The sequence below is a fragment of the Coregonus lavaretus genome (genome assembly GCF_964263955.1).
Source record: "Coregonus lavaretus genome assembly, chromosome: 1".
Classification (NCBI taxonomy): domain Eukaryota; kingdom Metazoa; phylum Chordata; class Actinopteri; order Salmoniformes; family Salmonidae; genus Coregonus; species Coregonus lavaretus.
This window is the reverse complement of record NC_139988.1, coordinates 73,938,097-73,960,478: the sequence shown is the minus strand read 5'-3', so window position 1 is coordinate 73,960,478 and position 22,382 is coordinate 73,938,097. Positions and strand designations below refer to the sequence as shown.

General features: G+C 42.5%; 1 protein-coding gene across 1 annotated transcript in view; it reads left to right on the top strand.

Annotated features, from left to right (window-relative positions):
- Positions 1–22,382, top strand: part of LOC311099670 (eukaryotic translation initiation factor 3 subunit C-like) — a 104,899-nt gene that overhangs the window by 24,164 nt on the left and 58,353 nt on the right. Inside the window, 8 exon segments of the mRNA XM_084140390.1 lie at positions 5,499–5,623; positions 6,028–6,190; positions 8,165–8,256; positions 8,620–8,761; positions 9,330–9,458; positions 9,812–9,910; positions 10,216–10,401; positions 17,044–17,268. Of these exon segments, the coding sequence (XP_083996516.1) occupies positions 5,499–5,623; positions 6,028–6,190; positions 8,165–8,256; positions 8,620–8,761; positions 9,330–9,458; positions 9,812–9,910; positions 10,216–10,401; positions 17,044–17,268 (1,161 nt within the window).

Here is a 22,382-nt window from a genome sequence, read left to right as displayed (position 1 = left end):
TGTGGTGACCGTATTACCGCCACACAAGGCAGTTAAATTCTACGTGACCGTTTAGTCACGGTAATTAGGCTTCTCCAAGCTCTGATGCTGCTGATGGTCATTAGTAGGCTACCAAACTTGCGAACTGCCAGAAACTTAGTATTCTATTGTCCCTTTAAACATTCTGAAATCAATGCAAATGTAATCTAAAATCTAATCAAACACTTAATGAGAGCCCATGAGCTCATGTTGTGCAACATTTCTATAGGCTATGCAATTGCGCGAGAAAACAGTTGATGGCCTCTATTAAAAAGACGATCCCATCAGCAATCTATAGGCTAGGCCTACTATATTTATTTCTCAACTTTCCTGATATTAAGCACATTGCTTATCTTTACAACAGGAGTATAGCCTACCTGGCTGGCATGAAAATGAACCACGGGAAAAGCGTCCTCCATTCGCTATTTAAGTGCATAGATGCCATGTATTTTTTCCCGCTGCCCCTGTTTCGAGACGGGTGCATGATAATGGTCCATTCTAAATCAAAACATATTTCACACAAATATTATTTAGTATACAGTACCAGTCAAAGGTTTGGACACACCTACTCATTCAAGGTTTTTCCTTTATTTTTTTTACTATTTTCTACATTGTAGAATAATAGTGACGACATTTAAAACTATGAAATAACACATATGGAATCATGTAATAACAAAAAAAGTGTTAAACAAATCAAAATATATTTTATATTTGAGATTCTTCGAAGTAGCCACACTTTGCCTTGATGACAGCTTTGCACACTCTTGGCGTTCTCTCAATCAGCTTCACCTGGAATGCTTTTCCAACAGTCTTGAAGGAGTGCCCACATATGCTGATCACATGTTGGCTGCTTTTCCTTCACTCTGCCGTCCGACTCATCCGAAACCATCTCAATTGGGTTGAGGTCAGGGGATTGTGGAGGCCAGGTCATCTGATGCAGCACTCATCACTCTCCTTCGTGGTAAAATAGCCCTTACACAGCCTGGAGGTGTGTTGGGTCATTGTCCTGTTGAAAAACCAATGATAGTCCCACTAAGCCCAAACCATATGGGATGGCGTATCGCTGCAGAATGCTGTGGTAGCCATGCTGGTTAAGTGTGCCTTGAATTCTAAATAAATCAGTGTCACCAGCAAAGCACCCCAGCACCATAACACCTCCTCCTCCATGCTTTACGGTGGGAACAACACATGCAGAGATCATCTGTTCACCCACACCACATCTCACAAAGACACGGCGGTTGGAACCAAAAATCTCAAATTTGGACTCCAGACCAAAGGACAAATTTCCACCTCTCTTTCTTAGCCCAAGCAGGTCTCTTCTTCTTATTGCCGTCCTTTAGTAGTGGTTTCTTTGCAGCAATTCGACCATGAAGGCCTGATTCACACAGTCCCCTCTGAATAGTTGATGTTGAGATGTGTCTGTTACTTGAACTCTGTGAAGCATTTATTTGGGCTGCAATTCCTGAGGCTGGTAGCTCTAATGAACTTATCCCCTGCAGCAGAGAACTCTTGGTCTTCCATTGCTGTGGCGGTCCACATGAGAGCTTGTTTCATCATAGCGCTTGATGGTTTTTGCGACTGCACTTTAAGTAGCAAGCCAATCGTCTCACAGCCCTAAAAAAAAGTTGTTATTGAACATACAACTACTCTAAAGAAGCAACAAATGTAAAACATAATTTCAAACATTTGCCAAAATGCTATTCGTGGGAAAATGCCATTCTAAATAGCGCATCTGATGCAAGTGGTTCCATATGTGACAGAGCTGAAAATCTCAAACGTAGAAAGAGGGGGAATCTAAAGATGCAACAACTAGGATGGGTTGCTAATATGACTAGGATTGTGCCTTTTGCTTCTGGTCAACAAAATAAAGTTGATATGAAAACCAATAGAACAGGAGAGAAATGCTGTTTCAATGGCAAATGAGGAAGTCTTTATAAAATTGCCTCTACGTTTCTATGGTTTGATTTTGGCTAGGCTGGCTACTTAGAAGCAAGGTAATAATATGAAGTAAAACGCCCAGGTTTCAAACAATTGAAGTATGTTTTCAAAACGCATACTTCCTCCAGTTGCAAGGGGGTGGGTGACACGCTCATAGCCTTGCCTATTGTATTGCACATGCACTCGAATGGCGACTGGATGACTGGCTTCAATTCGGAGTTGAGAAAAGAAAATTGTAGCAATATTAATTGTGGCCTTCAAAACTATGTTTTTAACATGCGATTGCATTTAAAATTGTTGCGCAATTACTGTGCTTATAAGAACACGTTTTAACTCCAGCAGCATCCAGCTGTTCGAGAGCTGCATTGTCCGACAGGTGATATTATTTAGCTCATAGCCTACTGGGCACTGGTGGTTATGCTGTGCCTGTTTGATAAATAAATGTACACATGCATCAATTGAATTCCACTAAATTTAGCTAATTAACCTATAGTCCAATAAGCATGTATTTTCGGCCACTAACCGATCAACAGTTAACCATTAACATCCCTAATATAGACCCAAGATTGTTCTGCTTTGGGGGCAAAAGTTCTATTACTTTTTTCAGAGAGTGTAGTAGTTGAACCATGACCTACAGTTGAAGTCGGAAGTTTACATACACTTAGGTTGGAGTCATTAAAACTTGTTTTTCAACCACTCCACAAATTTCTTGTTAACAAACTGTAGTTTTGGCAAATCGGTTAGGACATCTACTTTGTGCACACAAGTAATTTTTCCAACAATTGTTTATAGACAGATTATTTCACTTATAATTCACTGTATCACAATTCCAGTGGGTCAGAAGTTTACATACACTAAGTTGACTGTGCCTATAAACAGCTTGGAAAATTCCAGAAAATGATGTCATGGCTTTAGAAGCTTCAAAAAGGCTAATTGACATAATTTGAGTCAATTGGATGTGTACCTGTGGATGTATTTCAAGGCCTACGTTCAAACTCAGTGCCTCTTTGCTTGACATCATGGGAAAATCTAAAATAAAATCTGCCAAGACCTCAGAAAAAAAATGGTAGACCTCCACAAGTCTGCTTCATCCTTGGGAGCAATTTCCAAATGCCTGAAGGTACCACGTTCATCTGTACAAACAATAGTATGAAAGTATAAACACCATGGGACCACGCAGCCGTCATACCGCTCAGGAAGGAGATGCGTTCTGTCTCCTAGAGATGAACGTACTTTGGTGCGAAAAGTGCAAATCAATCCCAGAACAACAGCAAAGGACCTTGTGAAGATGCTGGAGGAAACGGGTACAAAAGTATCTATAGCCACAGTAAAACGAGTCCTATATCGACATAACCTGGTCCTTTGCTATCGACATATCGACATATCGACATAACCATGGTCCTCTGTAGCTCAGCTGGTAGAGCACGGCGCTTGTAACGCCAAGGTAGTGGGTTCGATCCCGGGACCACCCATACACAAAAATGTATGCACGCATGACTGTAAGTCGCTTTGGATAAAAGCGTCTGCTAAATGGCATATTATTATTATTATTATTATTATTATAACCTGAAAGGCCACTCAGCAAGGAAGAAGCCACTGCTCAAAAACCGCCATGGGGACAAAGATCATACTTTTTGGAGAAATGTCCTCTGGTCTGATGAAACATGGCCATAATGACCATCGTTATGTTTGGAGGATAAAAGGGGTCGCTTGCAAGCCGAAGAACACCATCCCAACCGTGAAGCACGGGGGTGGCAGCATCATGCTGTGGGGGTGCTTTGCTGCAGGAGGGACTGGTGCACTTCACAAAATAGATGGCATCATGAGGAAGGAAAATTATGTGGATATATTGAAGCAACATCTCAAGACATCAGTCAGGAAGTTAAAGCTTGGTCGCAAATGGCTCTTCCAAATGGACAATGACCCCAAGCATACTTCCAAAGTTGTGGCAAAATGGCTTAAGGACAACAAAGTCAAGGTATTGGAGTGGCCATCACAAAGCCCTGACCTCAATCCTATAGAACATTTGTGGGCAGAACTGAAAAAGCGTGTGCGAGCAAGGAGGCCTAGAAACCTGACTCAGTTACACCAGCTCTGTCAGGAGGAATGGGCCAAAATTCACCCAACTTATTGTGGGAAGCTTGTGGAAGGCTACCCGAAATGTTTGACCCAAGTTAAACAATTTAAAGGCAATGCTACCAAATACTAATTGAGTGTATGTAAACTTCTGACCCACTGGGAATGTGATGAAAATAAATAAAAGCTGAAATAAATCATTATCTCTATTATTCTGACATTTCACGTTCTTAAAATAAAGTGGTGATCCTAACTGACCTAAGACAGGGAATTCTTACTAGGATTAAATGTCAGGAATTGTTGAAATGTATTTGGCTAAGGTGTATGTAAACTTCCGACTTCAACTGTATGTGTGGCTCAGTTTACTAGGATTAAATGCCATCCCCCCCCCCAAAACTTTTTTTTACTACTAACTCTTCTGCCTTTCCTGTGATGGGATGAGGTTATAGTTGTGTATAGTAATGTCAGTGTTTGAGAAAGCTGGTGAGGACAATGTAAATAAAACCACTACTTTTTTGTACTTTATACAATCAATGGCTACTCTGCTACTGCTCTACGTTTTAGACTTATCTGGTTATGTTTAACACCCTCTTACTTTCTCCGTGATCTGTTTTCCTCTCACAGGGACAATTTTCCAGAGCTTGAGCACATGTATAACAATAACTGGAAAATATACTTGCATGCTATGATTTAGACTTTCATTATAACCTTGTTTATGATCTGTTTATTATGTTATGTACATATCTGATTAGAATTTATGAAGAATGGCAAACTTTTCATTGGTTTCTATATTTTCAACATCAGAAAACATTCCAAAATGTGTTATTCAAGAGTCTTTTAGGTCTATTTCGTAAAATGAATAAATAGACTTTGTGTTGATACTGAAGATTATACCATATGGTCTGTACTGTAGATAATCATGGCATTCTGCATTGAATAGACCGCAGACACAGTGTAGGCCAAGATGGTCCACCATGCAAACAGGCTGTTCTGGTCCTGCATCTTCTGGTGACCTATTGAAAACAGTACAACAATGATATAGCAAGTTAAGAGGCATGCTGTATGACTTGTTTGTTTTGATGACAAAACAAAGAATCCTACACACTTGCCGAAGTTCATTGCTTTCAGAGTCCAACTCCAACTGACAGGTTGAATACCATGTGCCTTTGTTAGTTGAAGAGGTAAGGGGGTGGGCTTTAGACGATTCTATCAGTCAATCAGGCCTGACTATGTAAATATATTCAGATTTGTATCCCCACGCCCACACAGTCAGACTGAACATTTCAGTGGCCCAAGGAGGCTCAGGGAAATAAATTATGACAAATATATTTTGGTGTTATATTCAATAAATAAACAGTGATTGATTAGATATACAGAGATGATTTAAAAAGAACATTAAAAAGACTGCATGGGGGCTTTAATCTAACTTGTGTGTATTGTGTAATGACAGTGCTTGTCTTCAACAGGATGAGGAGTCTTCCAGCAGCAGTGATGGGGATGACGAAGACTGGGACTCAGACACTGCGGAAAGCGGCAGCGGTAGTGAAGACGAAGAGGGCAATAACGCCATTGCCAAAATCTTCCTCAAGAAGTCAGTCCCTTTCCCTGTCCTTTGTACATCGCACGTTAGGACGGAATTATTGTGGATTGAGTCTAGAGTCAATATCAGTGCCTCTGTAACCGAACATCGCTCTAAGTCTAAACATCCTGCCTCTGACTTTCATTCAGTATCTCTCACTCTGTATGTAAAACTATATTCTAAAGCAGTGGTCGGCAACAGACGGCCTGCGGGACAAATTTGGCCCCAAAGCGATTTTATTTGGCCTCCCGGTTTTGTTAGTTAGTTAATAAAAAAATATATAATCATGTTTAAAAATTGGCTGACGACTGAATATATTTGCCTACCCCCAGCTCTAGAGACTCTTGTCTCTGACATCAGATCAGTTTTACACACTGACTGAAATGTATTCACAACACCTCATTCTGTCTTGCCAGGTCTGGTAGCGAGGTTGAGCGACACACCAGTGAGAAGAAAAAGGAGGACAGGAAGAAGAGACACAAGCGGAAGGAGCGCCTGGAGGAAGAGGCAGAGGAAGAGGCCCAAGAGGAGGGCGAAGGAGAATGGGAGAAGGTGAAGGGAGGAGTGCCCCTCGTTAAGGTGGGTAATCAAGTCATGGCATGACAATACATATCCTCACTCCACTTATCTGTATATATGGTTTGTGTTCATTAACCACCAAATGTAAGAAAACTGACAGAAATGGGGAGGGACCACCTGAACTTTACTAATTAGAAACACTCATTTTCGTTTTTAATTGCAAAATGTTTTAAAGCATTTTCTGTCTCGAGCCCAAATGAACACGACCCAATGGTCCTATATGGTCATAACACGTCTTAGAGTAGAAGTTCTGCCTTTTAGATTGTAATGACTAGACTGGGGGGACCTGATCCTAGCTCAGCACTGCTACTCTGAAACGCTTTATGAAAACTGACCCAAACCTTCCAGGGAATGTGGATAGTGTGCTAATTGCTTTTCCCGACAGGAGACATTTAAAGGTTAGGTAGCATAAACGTAACCACATGTAACATATGGATTGGCATTAGTATATGCATCAAAAGTCCCAATGCAAAGTTGCACCTCACTTTTAAATTTTTCGGATGATTACATAAAACCTATCAGAATGCCGAAGTCATGCCAGAAAATGTTTTTGTGGGTTGTGATGTAATATGGAGGACCCGGCAAGCCAGCCTTTTTCCTATAATGTAAACTCCAACAGAAATACTCACTCAATTACATTTTCAGCCAACTTACAAGAAAATACTCTATGAATTTATTGTTGCAAGCTAATTAGGCCAACCAGCCTGCTAACGTTAGGCCAACCAGCCTGCTAACGTTAGCCCTACCAGCCTGCTAACGTTAGCCCTACCAGCCTGCTAACGTTAGCCCTACCAGCCTGCTAACGTTAGCCCTACCAGCCTGCTAACGTTAGCCCTACCAGCCTGCTAACGTTATGTTAGAACTGCATGGGTCAGCCAGTTGCTATAAAAACCTAGCTTACAGCTACATTAAAGTAAGCCAAAGTTTTGGAAATGCATAACGCAATTTAACCAGTTATCAAATAATGTTACCGGTATATGCAGTTATCTTAGCCAGCAAGTCAGCCAGCTAAAGTGAGTTATTTTAGCCAGCTAACTAGCCTAGCTAGCCAACCACCACGGTCGACATAGCTAAATAGTAAGCCAGAGAACAACACCAACTAGTCTAGCACAGGCAGGAACCCATAGAACACACACAAAAAAAGCCAGCAGATATAAAGTACAGAGAGCGGAGACTGATAGACGGCTGAGTTGGCTACCAAAGAAGAGCCAAGGAGAGAGGCACTTCAAAGGGAGAGGCCGTTTCACCGGCGGAGGGAGAGTCAGCTAATCAATCCTATAGTGAGGTAAATCTAAAGTAGATAGATTCCAGAGGCAATAATCCAGAGGCGGCATTGGGCACAGGAGACAAAGGGAAGAGTCGGCAATAAAACGGTGATCCGATGAAGGCTCCAGGCAGATGGAAATGAACAGCACAGTCAGTCAGTTACTGTAGTGCGCTAGTACTAAGCTAAGGTTGAAAAACTCACAACAGGTCGAAGAGTTTACCAAGTAAATTGGAGGACAAAAAACAAACTAAGAACAGACAAGGTACTATACAATTAGAGCAGGCAAGAATGATTTTCCACTTTCCTTTTGCGCCAGAGGCAAGCCTGCCGGTGCAGGATAAGTCAGAGCTACATGGAGCAGGCGAGCAGGATCATGCGGCCCCCACGTGTGTGGAATCTGATTTGGTTCTTTACATCACACCACCTCGTGATTGGTGGAGTGTAGCTCACCACTGCCAGCACTCTGTCAGCATGGCTAGTGGCTAACGTTAGCCAGCTCGAGCTAGCTAACGCAGAGTAGATTCTCCATATGACGTTGAGAAATAGTTAATTGTGGTTATCCAGAAATAAGTGAATAAATATGTAAATAATAATAACATAACTATGTTTGTAGTTATAGCTAACCAGATCGTGACTTCAACTAAGTCTTTGACCACACTGTGTTGTTACTTTTAGTGAGTAAAAACTCATGCTTCCTACCCTTTAAGATGTTTGCCAAGGGAACAGAAATCAACACAACAGTTGTGGTAAAGAAACTCAACGAGATTCTGCAGGCCCGTGGAAAGAAGGGAACAGACAGGTACAACTCATTTGACTACGTTGACATAAATGCTCTGTCCCAAAATGTGCCCCTAGTCACTTCTTGATGGCGCTTTTGTAGATCTGAAAACCATGCCGATGTAAACAATATGGTATCGGTTCTACCTAAGGCTAGGCAAAGTTTTTGCCTTTCACAGACATAGCACTTTCATGTCTACAAGGGGACATCAGGTAGGGTTTTGGGGTTTCTTTTGTGACCAGACAAAAACTCCATTCAGTAAAAGCCCTAGCCAATATGACACCAAAGCCTGAAAAGACCCTAAACTAACTTAACACTGTCCCTCCTTCCCTACACCCATTGTTCTCTCTACCTCCCTCCTTCTCTACATTCCACTTTGTTCAGAGCTGCCCAGATCGAGCTTCTCCACACCCTGGCCAACATCTCCAATGAGAACATTCTAGGTGAGGGCATCATGGTCAAGATCAAGTTCAACATCATTGCCTCCCTGTACGACTACAACCCTAACCTGGCTGCCTTCATGAAGGTCAGACTCACTGGCATTAAATGCCAAATTGTTAAATGCTTAATTGTTAAATTACTAAATGCCTAAATTGATAAATGCTAAAACTTTCCTGTTTTATTACCGCCCATCTGCCCACTCCACGGATGTGTGGCTATGCTAACGGGATAGACAGACTGTCCGTCGTTGTCTGAAGGGGTTGATCCTGAGTGGTCTTAATTCTGCCACCTCTATATGAAATGACGGCACATTTGAGAGAGAAAAACAGAATATTTAATGTGCAATTCTACAGTAATGGCAATTCCATCCATTTTAATGTCCCCCCCATATCAGTTGGGGAAAACATGGGGTAGGGGAATTTATTTAATGTAAAAACAAAGTTCAAGTTGTACTTTGTCCGTTTTTAGAAATGTGTTCTCAGCATCAGAATCGCCTTGATTCTCCAAGTACATTCACCTGGTGAAATGGTGCTGACAACCATAATCTCCCGTTTTCGGCCCGGATTCTCCCTTATCCGGCCCTGAGTGTGACCCCAATTCCCACTAATATTCTCCTCATCCCTTTTACCTGTCCCGCCCCACCCCTCTCCCAGGCTGATATGTGGAAGAAGTGTCTGGACTGCATTGACGAGCTGCTGGACATCCTCTTTAACAACAACAACATCTTTATCGGCGAGAACATCGCTGAGGACAGCGAGAACCTGGCCATTGCTGACTCTCAGGTAATTATCTCACAGAAAACTCTTAGTGGTTGATTGAGTTTCTTACAGTGAGTGAATGATTGATTGGTTAATTTAATTTATTTGAACTACTCCAAACAAGAAGTTCCCTCACAGGAAAATAAAGTTCTACTATCATTTTTTAAAATATAAATACATATACAGTCAAGAACAAGCAGTATGTACATTAGAAAATCCTATCAAATACATTAGTCTTTTACTTATTGCCATTGTGGTCCTTTTGGCAAGAATAGACAGGCGTGGCAAGAATGGCAAGACACTTCATGTGATAGGCTACAGTTTGCAGTTTGCAGTAGATTGTCCAACTAAAGTCTGTTTCTCTATCTGTTCCTCAGCCATTCAGGGTGCGCGGCTGCATTCTGACCTTGGTGGAGAGGATGGACGAGGAGTTCACCAAGATCATGCAGAACACTGACCCCCACTCTCAAGGTGAGGCCCTCCCATAGTGTACTCGCCATTTTAGATCCACACCCTCATTTTCACATTATAGAAGTCACTTGTGCGTCTGTCAAAGACAAACTTAATTGATACTCAATCACTATAGACACATATGAAGTAAATGGATTAATAGAATAGACAGCAATATAATTCCTATGAAAACATGTACCATGTACATAACACACTATTGGGATTACTTTTTCACTCATTCGTTTGCATATTGATCCGATCTCTTTTTCACACTAACTTTACATTTCACATGATCATATTCAATCACTCACTCTCTCTCCCTCCCCCAAAGTACGTGGACAACCTGAAGGACGAGGGGCGTGTGTGCGGCATCATCGACCGCCTACTGGGCTACCTGGAGACCAAGGGCAGCACGGAGGAGGTGTGCCGCGTCTACCTACGCCGCATCATGCACACCTACTACAAGTTTGACTACAAGGCTCACCGTCGCGCCCTGGGCCTCCAGGGAGAGACCAAGGTAAGGAAACGGGCAGAGACCCCACAATAGACACAGAATTACTTCCGGGTTATGGGTACACTCAATATGGCAGCTGGTCCACCCATCATATAACTTGAATGGGAGTGTCTGTTTTAGTCATTATATTTCTATGGACCCCATGGCTGCTTCTCAATTGTCTGAAATGACTTTGTCTCCTCTTATTCGTTTCAAATTGGCCCCGTGTAGCTCAGTTGGTAGAGCATGGCGCTTGCAACGCCAGGGTTGTGGGTTCGATTCCCACAGGGGGCCAGTATGAAAAAAATTAAAACTAACTGTAAGTCGCTCTGGATAAGAGCATCTGCTAAATGACAAAAATGTAAATGTAAGCGACGTGGTGGATACTTACTAGGAACTCGTGCAAAACGTATGTGGATCCGAAATAATTATTATCCATGAGCTAATGCCATAACTAGAGGATGTGACTAAATGTTTAAATACAAAAAAAATAAAAATGTTTGAACAAAGATGAAAACAATAATAAAAGGTTGTGAATTCAGATATGGTCCTGCGTATGACCACTAGGGTGCAATGCCGTTCAATCTACCGCAGTCCTGGCTACCTACCAGACAGCGCTCACCTTACTGCTGTCCCGCACCCACTTAGCAACAATGGTATTTAATATCGTTATAGGTTCTCTGCTGTTCTCATTTGGCAGTACATGGGACTTCATGTCCCACTTCTCATCAATATTATGGCTCGTTGCAGTACTGTATGACAGCGTGTTCTTAGACGTCTAATAATCTGTTGTTAACGCAACGTATGGGGTTTGAGAGCTTTGTACTTGCAGTTTCATTGTTGTACAATTTCTCCATCTGGGCCGTCATGGTTTTTTAGACATGGCATCTTGTAGTCTAGTTCTAGATATGCCATTAGGGCAATGAAGCCGACATCCTCTACCATTTAAAATGGCTGTATATCAACTGCAATAATTTCTGGTATCAGCGCTGTGATTTTCTCACTCCGTCCCTTATCGCACCGCTGCCAGCAACAGTTTGGGTCTCACGATGCCTCCCTTTCAGCATTGCACCTGTACTGCCACTGTAGTTTCGGGGGGATGGAGTCAAGTGCAAGTGTTGTTCAGGATTTTTTATTTTCCTTGGCAAATAATTTGAAAGATGCATATCTCCTCTTACTAACATTACAACATTGTTGTGTTTAGGTATTTTGTATTTTTCCCTTTATGATGATGATCGGGACCTGTTAGTGGTAGTTTGGTGATAACTGCACTTTGATTTTAATTTTGTGGGGGGAAAACGATTTTAAATTCACACTTATACTCAATACAACACATTGAGTTTAACTCCACACTGTTCAGTGTATAATAGAATACTGCATAGAATGGCTGATTTGCTCATATTTGCAAATGCCTACCTGTGATTTGGTGGGAGGAAAGAATAAACATGCATAATGATCTGCATGTCATTGTGTCAGTAAGGGGAAAACATTGCATGAAACCTTCTTTACACTTCAGTTAACACAGACACACACTCTCCCTCCCTTCCTCACACTCTGTCTCCCTCACTCTCATAAAAACACACACCTCTCTCTCTCCCGCAAACACACATACACACACTGCTCCCATCTTTTAAAATGTTAGGCACCAAACAGAATTTAAGGAGCACCAGAAAGTAATAGATTTTTGATATAGTTTAGGCATACTAAACTCAGCAAAAAAAGAAACATCCTTTTTTCAGGACCCTGTTTTCAAAGATAATTTGTAAAAATCCAATTAACTTCACAGATCTTCATTGTAAAGGGTTTAAACACTGTTTCCTATGCTTGTTCAATGAACCATGAACAATTAATGAACATGCACCTGTGGAACGGTCGTTAAGACACTAACGGCTTACAGACGGTAGGCAATTAAGGTCACAGTTATGAAAACTTAGGACACTAAAGAGGCTTTTCTACCGACTCTGAAAAACACAAAAATAAAGATGCCCAGGGTCCCTGCTCATCTGTGCGAACGTGCCTTAGGCATGCTGCAAGGAGGCATGAGGACTGCAGATGTGGCCAGGGCAATAAATTGCAATGTCCGTACTGTGAGACGCCTAAGACAGCGCTACAGGGAGACAGGACAGACAGCTGATCATCCTCGCAGTGGCAGACTACATGTAACAACACCTGCACAGGATCGGTACATCCGAACATCACACCTGCAGGACAGGTACAACAACTGCCCGAGTTACAGTGGGGGAAAAAGTATTTAGTCAGCCACCAATTGTGCAAGTTCTCCCACTTAAAAAGATGAGAGAGGCATGTAATTTTCATCATAGGTACACGTCAACTATGACAGACAAAATGAGATTTTTTTTCTCCAGAAAATCACATTGTAGGATTTTTTATGAATTTATTTGCAAATTATGGTGGAAAATAAGTATTTGGTCAATAACAAAAGTTTCTCAATACTTTGTTATATACCCTTTGTTGGCAATGACACAGGTCAAACGTTTTCTGTAAGTCTTCAAGGTTTTCACACACTGTTGCTGGTATTTTGGCCCATTCCTCCATGCAGATCTCCTCTAGAGCAGTGATGTTTTGGGGCTGTCGCTGGGCAACACGGACTTTCAACTCCCTCCAAAGATTTTCTATGGGGTTGAGATCTGGAGACTGGCTAGGTCACTCCAGGACCTTGAAATGCTTCTTACGAAGCCACTCCTTCGTTGCCCGGGCGGTGTGTTTGGGATCATTGTCATGCTGAAAGACCCAGCCACGTTTCATCTTCAATGCCCTTGCTGATGGAAGGAGGTTTTCACTCAAAATCTCACGATACATGGCCCCATTCATTCTTTCCTTTACACGGATCAGTCGTCCTGGTCCCTTTGCAGAAAAACAGCCCCAAAGCATGATGTTTCCACCCCCATGCTTCACAGTAGGTATGGTGTTCTTTGGATGCAACTCAGCATTCTTTGTCCTCCAAACATGACGAGTTGAGTTTTTACCAAAAAGTTATATTTTGGTTTCATCTGACCATATGACATTCTCCCAATCCTCTTCTGGATCATCCAAATGCACTCTAGCAAACTTCAGACGGGCCTGGACATGTACTGGCTTAAGCAGGGGGACATGTCTTGCACTGCAGGATTTGAGTCCCTGGCGGCGTAGTGTGTTACTGATGGTAGGCTTTGTTACTTTGGTCCCAGCTCTCTGCAGGTCATTCACTAGGTCCCCCCGTGTGGTTCTGGGATTTCTGCTCACCGTTCTTGTGATCATTTTGACCCCACGGGGTGAGATCTTGCGTGGAGCCCCAGATCGAGGGAGATTATCAGTGGTCTTGTATGTCTTCCATTTCCTAATAATTGCTCCCACAGTTGATTTCTTCAAACCAAGCTGCTTACCTATTGCAGATTCAGTCTTCCCAGCCTGGTGCAGGTCTACAATTTTGTTTCTGGTGTCCTTTGACAGCTCTTTGGTCTTGGCCATATTGGAGTTTGGAGTGTGACTGTTTGAGGTTGTGGACAGGTGTCTTTTATACTGATAACAAGTTCAAACAGGTGCCATTAATACAGGTAACGAGTGGAGGACAGAGGAGCCTCTTAAAAAAGAAGTTACAGGTCTGTGAGAGCCAGAAATCTTGCTTGTTTGTAGGTGACCAAATACTTATTTTCCACCATAATTTGCAAATAAATTCATTAAAAATCCTACAATGTGATTTTCTGAAATTTGTTCCTCAATTTGTCTGTCATAGTTGACGTGTACCTATGATGAAAATTACAGGCCTCTCTCATCTTTTTAAGTGGGAGAACTTGCACAATTGGTGGCTGACTGGATCATCCAAATGCACTCTAGCAAACTTCAGACGGGCCTGGACATGTACTGGCTTAAGCAGGGGGACATGTCTTGCACTGCAGGATTCCTCCTCAGGAGACTAAAAAGATTTGGCATGGGTCCTCAGATCCTCAAAAAATTCTACAGCTGCACCATCGAGAGCATCCTGACTGGTTGCATCACCGCCTGGTATGGCAACTGCTTGGCCTCTGACCGCAAGGCACTACAGAGGGTAGTGCGTACGGCCCAGTACATCACTGGGGCAAAGCTTCCTGCCATCCAGGACCTCTATACCAGGCAGTGTCAGAGGAAGGCCCTCAAAATTGTCAAAGACTCCAGCCACCCTAGTCATAGACTGTTCTCTCTGCTATCGCACGGCAAGCGGTACCGGAGTGCCAAGTCTAGGTCCAAAAGACTTCTCAACAGCTTCTACCCCCAAGCCATAAGACTCCTGAACAGCTAATCATGGCTACCCGGACTATTTGCACTGCCCCCCCACCCCATCCTTTTTACGCTGCTGCTACTCTGTTAAGTATTTATGCATAGTCACTTTAACTCTACCCACATGTACATATTACCTCAACTACCTCAACTAGCCGGTGCCCCCGCACATTGACTCTGCAACGGTACCCCCCTGTATATATAGCCTCCCTACTGTCACTTTATTTTACTGTATATATAGCCTCCCTACTGTCACTTTATTTTACTTCTGCTCTTTTTTTCTCAACACTTTTTTTGTTGTTGTTTTATTCTTAGTTTTTTTGTTGAAAATAAATGCACTGTTGGTTAAGGGCTGTAAGTAAGCATTTCACTGTAATGTCTGCACCTGTTGTATTCGGCGCATGTGACCAATAAAATTTGATTTGATTTGATTTGACTAAATACTTTTTTCCCCAACTGTATACCAGGAACGCACAATCTCTCAATCAGTGCTCAGACTGTCCGCAATAGGCTGAGAGAGGCTGGACTGAGGGTTTGTAGGCCTGTTGTAAGGCAGGTCCTCACCAGACATCACCGGCAACAACGTCGCCTATGGGCACAAACCTACCGTCGCTGGACCAGACAGGACTGGCAAAAAGTGCTCTTCACTGACGAGTCGCGGTTTTGTCTCACCAGGGGTGATGGTCGGATTTGCGTTTATTGTCGAAGCAATGAGCGTTACACCGAGGCCTGTACTCTGGAGCGGGATCGATTTGGAGGTGGAGGGTCTGTCATGGTCTGGGGCGGTGTCACAGCATCATCGGACTGAGCTTGTTGTCATTGCAGGTAATCTCAACGCTGTGCGTTACAGGGAAGACATCCTCTTCCCTCATGTGGTACCCTTCCTGCAGGCTCATCCTGACATGACCCTCCAGCATGACAATGCCACCAACCATACTACTTGTTCTGTGCGTAATTTCCTGCAAGACAGGAATGTCAGTGTTCTGCCATGGCCAGCGAAGAGCCCGGATCTCAATCCCATTGAGCACGTCTGGGACCTGTTGGATCGGAGGGTGAGGGCTAGGGCCATTCCCCCCAGAAATGTCCGGGAACTTGCAGGTGCCTTGGTGGAAGAGTGGGGTAAAATCTCACAGCAAGAACTGGCAAATCTGGTGGAGTATATTAGGAGGAAGAGATTCACTGCAGTACTTCATGTAGCTGGTACTTTTGATTTTGATCCCCCCCCCCCTTTGTTCAGGGACACATTATTCCATTTCTGTTAGTCACATGTCTGTGGAACTTGTTCAGTTTATGTCTCAGTTGTTGAATCTTATGTTCATACAAATATTTACACATGTTAAGTTTGCTGAAAATAAACGCAGTTGACAGTGAGAGGACGTTTATTTTTTTGCTGAATTTATTAGGCCTATATGAATCCTACCTTTTGAAGCACATCTCATGAGTAGCAGACCCTTTTCCTTTTTTCCCTGTGCCAATCAAATGTGCCTAAACCTACTGTCATGTTACCTGGTTGTTAGCTAGCTAGGTACCATGACAGAACAATGTTGTTTATTAAACCAAAGGTTAGCGACCCGCGATTTGTTTAAAACGGCCTTCACCATGGTTTGTGAAATTATATAAAATGTGCGCGAATCCCAATAGAAAGGGAAAAAGGCATCCTCGGTAATATGGGTCATATTTGTTTTTACTGTTTGGGCTAGAGACAAGCCGTTTACTTTGCTGTAAAGCTGCAAGCATGCCTGTCGCGAAGCGGTGCTCCATTTTCCCTCTGACACTGAGGCTGCATGACAGTGAACTTGCAAAGTCTACTCAGACTCTGTGCTCTTGGTTATAACAGGCAATGAAATTATACAATGTACAACATTGCTCGCTTTGCTCGACTGTAACAAATGTACAAATCTAATAACAGAAGACTCATCAGGGTCTGGGTCTGCATCCCTGTTCACCATCCTTGCTAAATTATATATATATTCTAACTGACGGGGGAATAGACACGGAGGAAGAGCGGATGGAGAGAAGCAGGTGAGGGCTGGTAGGGGATGCTGATAGCTGATTACAGCTGCCACATGTGACATGCGCATGAACCTGAAGTGGATATAATTGGACTTGTGCATACAAGAGACTACTAGCTGTTGCTTAAATTCAACTGAATTTATAAACAAAACTGACTTTATAAACATTTTATAACAGGCAGGCGCCAGCAGGTTCTTTAGATCGGTAGGGCTGAAAAGGTCGGTAGCATCATATGAAACGATACTACGGTATTCTAAAAGGTTATCATAAGTTTCATGACATTTTGGTACCGTGAGGATAACGTGGTACCGGTATACCGTGCAACACTATACACACCTACCATTGAATTGGCACTGTCCCTCTCCCCCTTCTCTCTTTGTCTTTCTACTTCCTCCCTAGTCTGAGCAGGATGCAGAGGAGAGTGAGGGTGAGGACAGTGCCTTCATCATGGACCGCCTGTGCAAGTTCATCTACGCTAAGGACCGTACGGACCGCATCCGCACATGTGCCATCCTGTGCCACATCTACCACCACGCGCTGCACTCGCGCTGGTATCAAGCCCGTGACCTAATGCTCATGAGCCACCTGCAGGATAATATTCAGCACGCCGACCCGCCTGTACAGGTATGAACATGTGAGTGTGGACACACACACACACACACACACAACAGGGCAGCATCCAGTATGCCAAGCTGTTCATACATGCAGGGGCACACACACCTGCAGGGCAACATCCGGCACACTACAGGGCTCCAGACTAACTGGTGCCACTAAAACACACAATTACCCTTGGACAAAGGAACTCAATGATATAATTAAGGAAGCTGATCTACTTCACATATTTAGAAACAAGTTACGATGCAATGTCAACTTGATCAAACACAAGTTAACCCTTAGCTACAAAGAAAAATGGTCAACTGATATATGGCTAAAACCAAAGCTCAGAACTTATAACCAGATCAAAACACCTATGATCCAGAACCCTATGTCACCTTTCGCTTAACAGGAAATAAAAGATCCTTGTGTGCCCAGTTGAGAACCGGGATACTGCCTCTGGAAATTGAAGTAGGTAGCTTCAATGCCATAAATGAAGAAGATTTGCTATGTACAGTCTGCAATTTAGGGGAGATGGAGAAATTATACTGTACTTTATATGATGATTTGACTGACCTTGTTTGAAGAAAATGCAACAACAGATTTCACATGACTGGGCAGTAGTGCAGCCGTGGGTGGGCCTGGAAGGGCATAGGCCCACCAACTGGGGAGCCAGGCCCAGCCAATCAGAATGAGTCTTTCCCCACAAAAGGGCTTTGTTACATGGTGCACTTGTATAATGATCATGCTGTTTAATCATCTTCTTGATATGCCACACCTGTCAGGTGGATGGATTATCTTGGCAAAGGAGAAATGCTCACTAACAGGAATATAAACAAATTTGTTCATAACAATTTAGAGAAATAAGCTTTTTGTGCGTGTGGAAAATGTCTGGGATTTTTTTATTTCAGCTCATGAAACATGGGACCAACACTTTACATGTTGTGTTTATATTTTTGTTTGGTGTATTTCCAAAGCTTGGAAGACGCGACAACATAAGTTGTATAACTAAAAGATTTTTGTTTTGTTTCAATTGTTTTCATTTCTGTAGAATTGCAAATGTGTGCATGTATGTACACTGACTGTACAAAACATTAGGAACACCTGCTCTTTCCATGACATATACTGCCCAGGTAAATCCAGGTTAAATCTATTACCCCTTATTGATGTCACCTGTTAAATCCACTTCAATCAGTGTAGATGAAGGGAAGGAGACACATTTAAAGAAGGATTTTTAAGCCTTGAGACAATTGAGACATGGATTGCCTGTGTGCCTCATTGAGGGTGAATGGGCAAGCCAACTTGACACAACTGTGGGAAGCATTGGAGTCAACATGGGGCAGCAGCCTGTGGAACGCTTTCGACACCTTGTAGAGTCCATGCCCAGACTAATTGAGGCTGTTTTGATGGCAAAAAAGGGGGTGCAACTCAATATTATGGAGGTGTTCCTAATGTTTTGTATAGAGAACAACCGATATTGGCCTTTTCTAGGCTTTCTGCCCTTTTCTATCGGCTTTGCCGATATTCCCTCTACATAGCAAAGCTGCTGCTATGCCAGCCGCCACTCACTGCCTGAGCTACGAGCACTGCACTATGCCGAGAAATGTCTAGCAGAGAAAATAATCAGCAGCAAGCTAGCTCATTCTTCAACAGAAAGGGGCAGTATTGAGAAAAGTATTAATTGACGTAGTGACCAAAATCGAACTCCTGTTGCAAATACTAACCTTTTTCAGGACCCTGTCTTTCAAAGATAATTCGTAAAAATCCAAATAACGTCACAGATCTTAATTGTAAAGGGTTTAAACACTGTTTCCCATGCTTGTTCAATGAACCATAAACAATTAAGGAACATGCACCTGTGGAACGGTCGTTAAGACACTAACGGCTTACAGACGGTTGGCAATTAAGGTCACAGTTATGAAAACTTAGGACAATAAAGAGGCCTTTCTACTGACTCTGATAAACACCAAAAGAAAGATGCCCAGGGTCCCTGCTCATCTGCGTGAACGTGCCTTAGGCATGCAACGACGTCGCCTATGGGCACAAACCCACCGTCGCTGGATCAGACAGGACTGGCAAAAAGTGCTCTTCACTGACGAGTCGCGGTTTTGTCTAACCAGGGGTGATGGTCGGATTTGCGTTTATCGTCTCATGGTCTGGGGCGGTGTGTCACAGCATCATCAGACTGAGCTTGTTGTCATTGCAGGTAATCTCAACGCTGTGCGTTACAGGGAAGACATCCTCTTCCCTCATGTGGTACCCTTCCTGCAGGCTCATCCTGACATGGCCCTCCAGCATGACAATGCTACCAGTCATACTGCTCGTTCTGTGTGTGATTTCCTGCAAGACAGGAATGTCAGTGTTCTGCAATGGCCAGCGAAGAGCCCAGATCTCAATCCCATTGAGCACGTCTGGGACCTGTTGGATCGGAGGGTGAGGGCTAGGGCCATTCCCCCCAGAAATGTCCGGGAACTTGCAGGTGCCTTGGTTGAAGAGTGGGGTAAAATCTCACAGCAAGAACTGGCAAATCTGGTGGAGTACATTAGGAGGAGGAGATTCACTGCAGTACTTAATGTAGCTGGTGGCCACACCAGATACTGACTGTTACTTTTGATTTTGACACCCCCTTTGTTCAGGGACACATTATTCAATTTCTGTTAGTCACATGTCTGTGGAACTTGTTCAGTTTATGTCTCAGTTGTTGAATCTTGTTATGTTCATACAAATATTTACACATGTTAAGTTTGCTGAAAATAAACGCAGTTGACAGTGAGAGGACGTTTCTTTTTTTGCTGAGTTTAGTTTATTCACTAATAATAAGGCTTGTCGATGTGCCCGGACATGCATGCAATAAGCAAGATAGCTTAGCAGATAGCTATGTGACCAGTTAGCAAAGATTACGATAACTAACCCTTTCATCTGTGGTGTTGGCTAGCTAGCTATATTAGCTGCTATGCTAGCTAGCTGGCTAGATAAACACAGTGCTGAATTATCAAATAGGAGCTAATAGCCAACATAGCTAGCTAATGTTAGCTGGTTATCATTTTGAACATGCACAATTTTCAGCAACGAGCCATCTGATTTGTGGTCTAACGTTAGCTATTTACTGGTGTGCTGATCTGACCAGCCGCAATTGTATCCATAAATTGACAGTTGATTAGATAATTGTCGTATTAGGGAAGGAAGTGTTTTTTTTTTTTTTTCAATTTGCATTGAATAGATGTTTTATATTCTCAAACTAACGGTAGTGCCTATATGATGTCCTTCCATACAGGTGTGAAATGCTGGAGTGATGCTTCTATGCAAATGTTGTTTATCAGTAGGCTAATATAAGTCCCAAATGGAAGGCAAACAGGTTGTTTGTCATCTGTAGCACCATAGACTCAACAGATCAGCCAAAATAAGCTCAATAACGTAATGCATGCACACATCCTATTGAATATGCTTTCACCTGTACTGTGAGTAGGACTATGCCATCTTCATTGACGCAGTTTATCAACAGATTTACCATTCAAATAAAATTATCATTACGTAGTTAGATTGGTAAAAACAAAGTCAAATGTATTGTTTGATTAAAAATGTATGCATTAATGCATACATGGCTGTCTCTGGGAAGTTTTGTCATAAAAAGATTCAAATGTAATGATATTGAATATCGGCGTAAAATATCGGCCATCGACCTTGACCCCCACAAATCTGCATCGGCCCTAAAAAATTCATATTGGTCGTTCTCTAGTTTTGTACACTGTGTATTTAAAGGGCTCGACATTAAGGCTTGTCCGCTTATCCGGGGCAAGTTTTTAAATTAAAAAAATGCCGGACAACCAGAATATAGATTTCAGTTGTCCGAATGGACAAGTAAAAAATCTGTATCAAACAATTCATTTGATCAGAATTGGATCAGGCAGCGCACAGCAGGGCAGTGCATGGTTGACGTTCTGATTAATTGCCTATTTTCCTATTTGCTATAGCCTATTTCAATAAATATGTTATTTACACAAAGCAAGAGAACAATGTAGACAGAGCTAGTGTCACCAAAGCACCGCAAAATGTCAAATGTTTTCTGTATTTTTTTTTATCTAGGCCAATAGCGGACACTCTGGTGTGTTGTTATAGAAACCCACATTTTCTATTTTCTCTACATTTGATATGAAGATGACTTGGCCTATTATGACTTGGCCTTTTCCTGGTTGCAAAAATTGTAATGGTTCGCCAAATTTCAGTTTGTGACAAAACAAGCAAGTATAGTGTTGAGAATCATTCTACCACCGCTGTGAAATATATTTTCCATAACCAAAAATATTGTATTTACAGCTGTTTTGAAGCTTGTGTAAAAAACCGAATGTACAGTGCATTCGGAAAGTATTCAGACCCCTTTACTTTTTCCACATTTTGTTACGTTACAGCCTTATTACAAAATGGGTTGAGTTGTTTTTTCCCCTCATTAATCTACACACAATACCCCATAATGACCAAGCAAAAACAGATTTCTTGATTTTTTTGCAAATGTATTAAAAATAAAAAACTGATATCAAATCAAACTTTATTTGTCACATGCACTGAATACAACAGGTGTAGACCTTACAATGAAATGCTTACTTACAAGCCCTTAACCAACAATGCAGTTTTAAGAAAGAAAGAACCTAAAAAAAATGAATAATAATAATTAAAGAGCAGCAGTACAATAACCATAGCGAGGCTATATACAGGGGGTACCGGTACCGAGTAAATGTGCGGGGGCACCGGTTAGTCGAGGTAATTGAGGTAATATGTACATGTAAGTCGAGTTATTAAAGTGACTATGCATAGATAATTAACAGAGAGTAGCAGCAGCGTAAAGGTGGGGGGGGGGGCAATGTAAATAGTCTGGGTAGCCATTTGATTAGATGTTCGGGAGTCTTATGGCTTGGGGGTAGAAGCTGTTTAGAAGCCTCTTGGACATAGACTTGGCGCTCCGGTACCGCTTGCCGTGCAGTAGCAGAGAGAACAGTCTATGACTAGGGTGGCTGGAGTTTGACAATTTTTAGGGCCTTCCTCTGACACCACCTGGTATAGAGGTCCTGGATGGCAGGAAGCTTGGCCCCAGTGATGTACTGGGCTGTACGCACTACCCTCTGTAGTGCCTTGCGGTCGGAGGCCGAGCA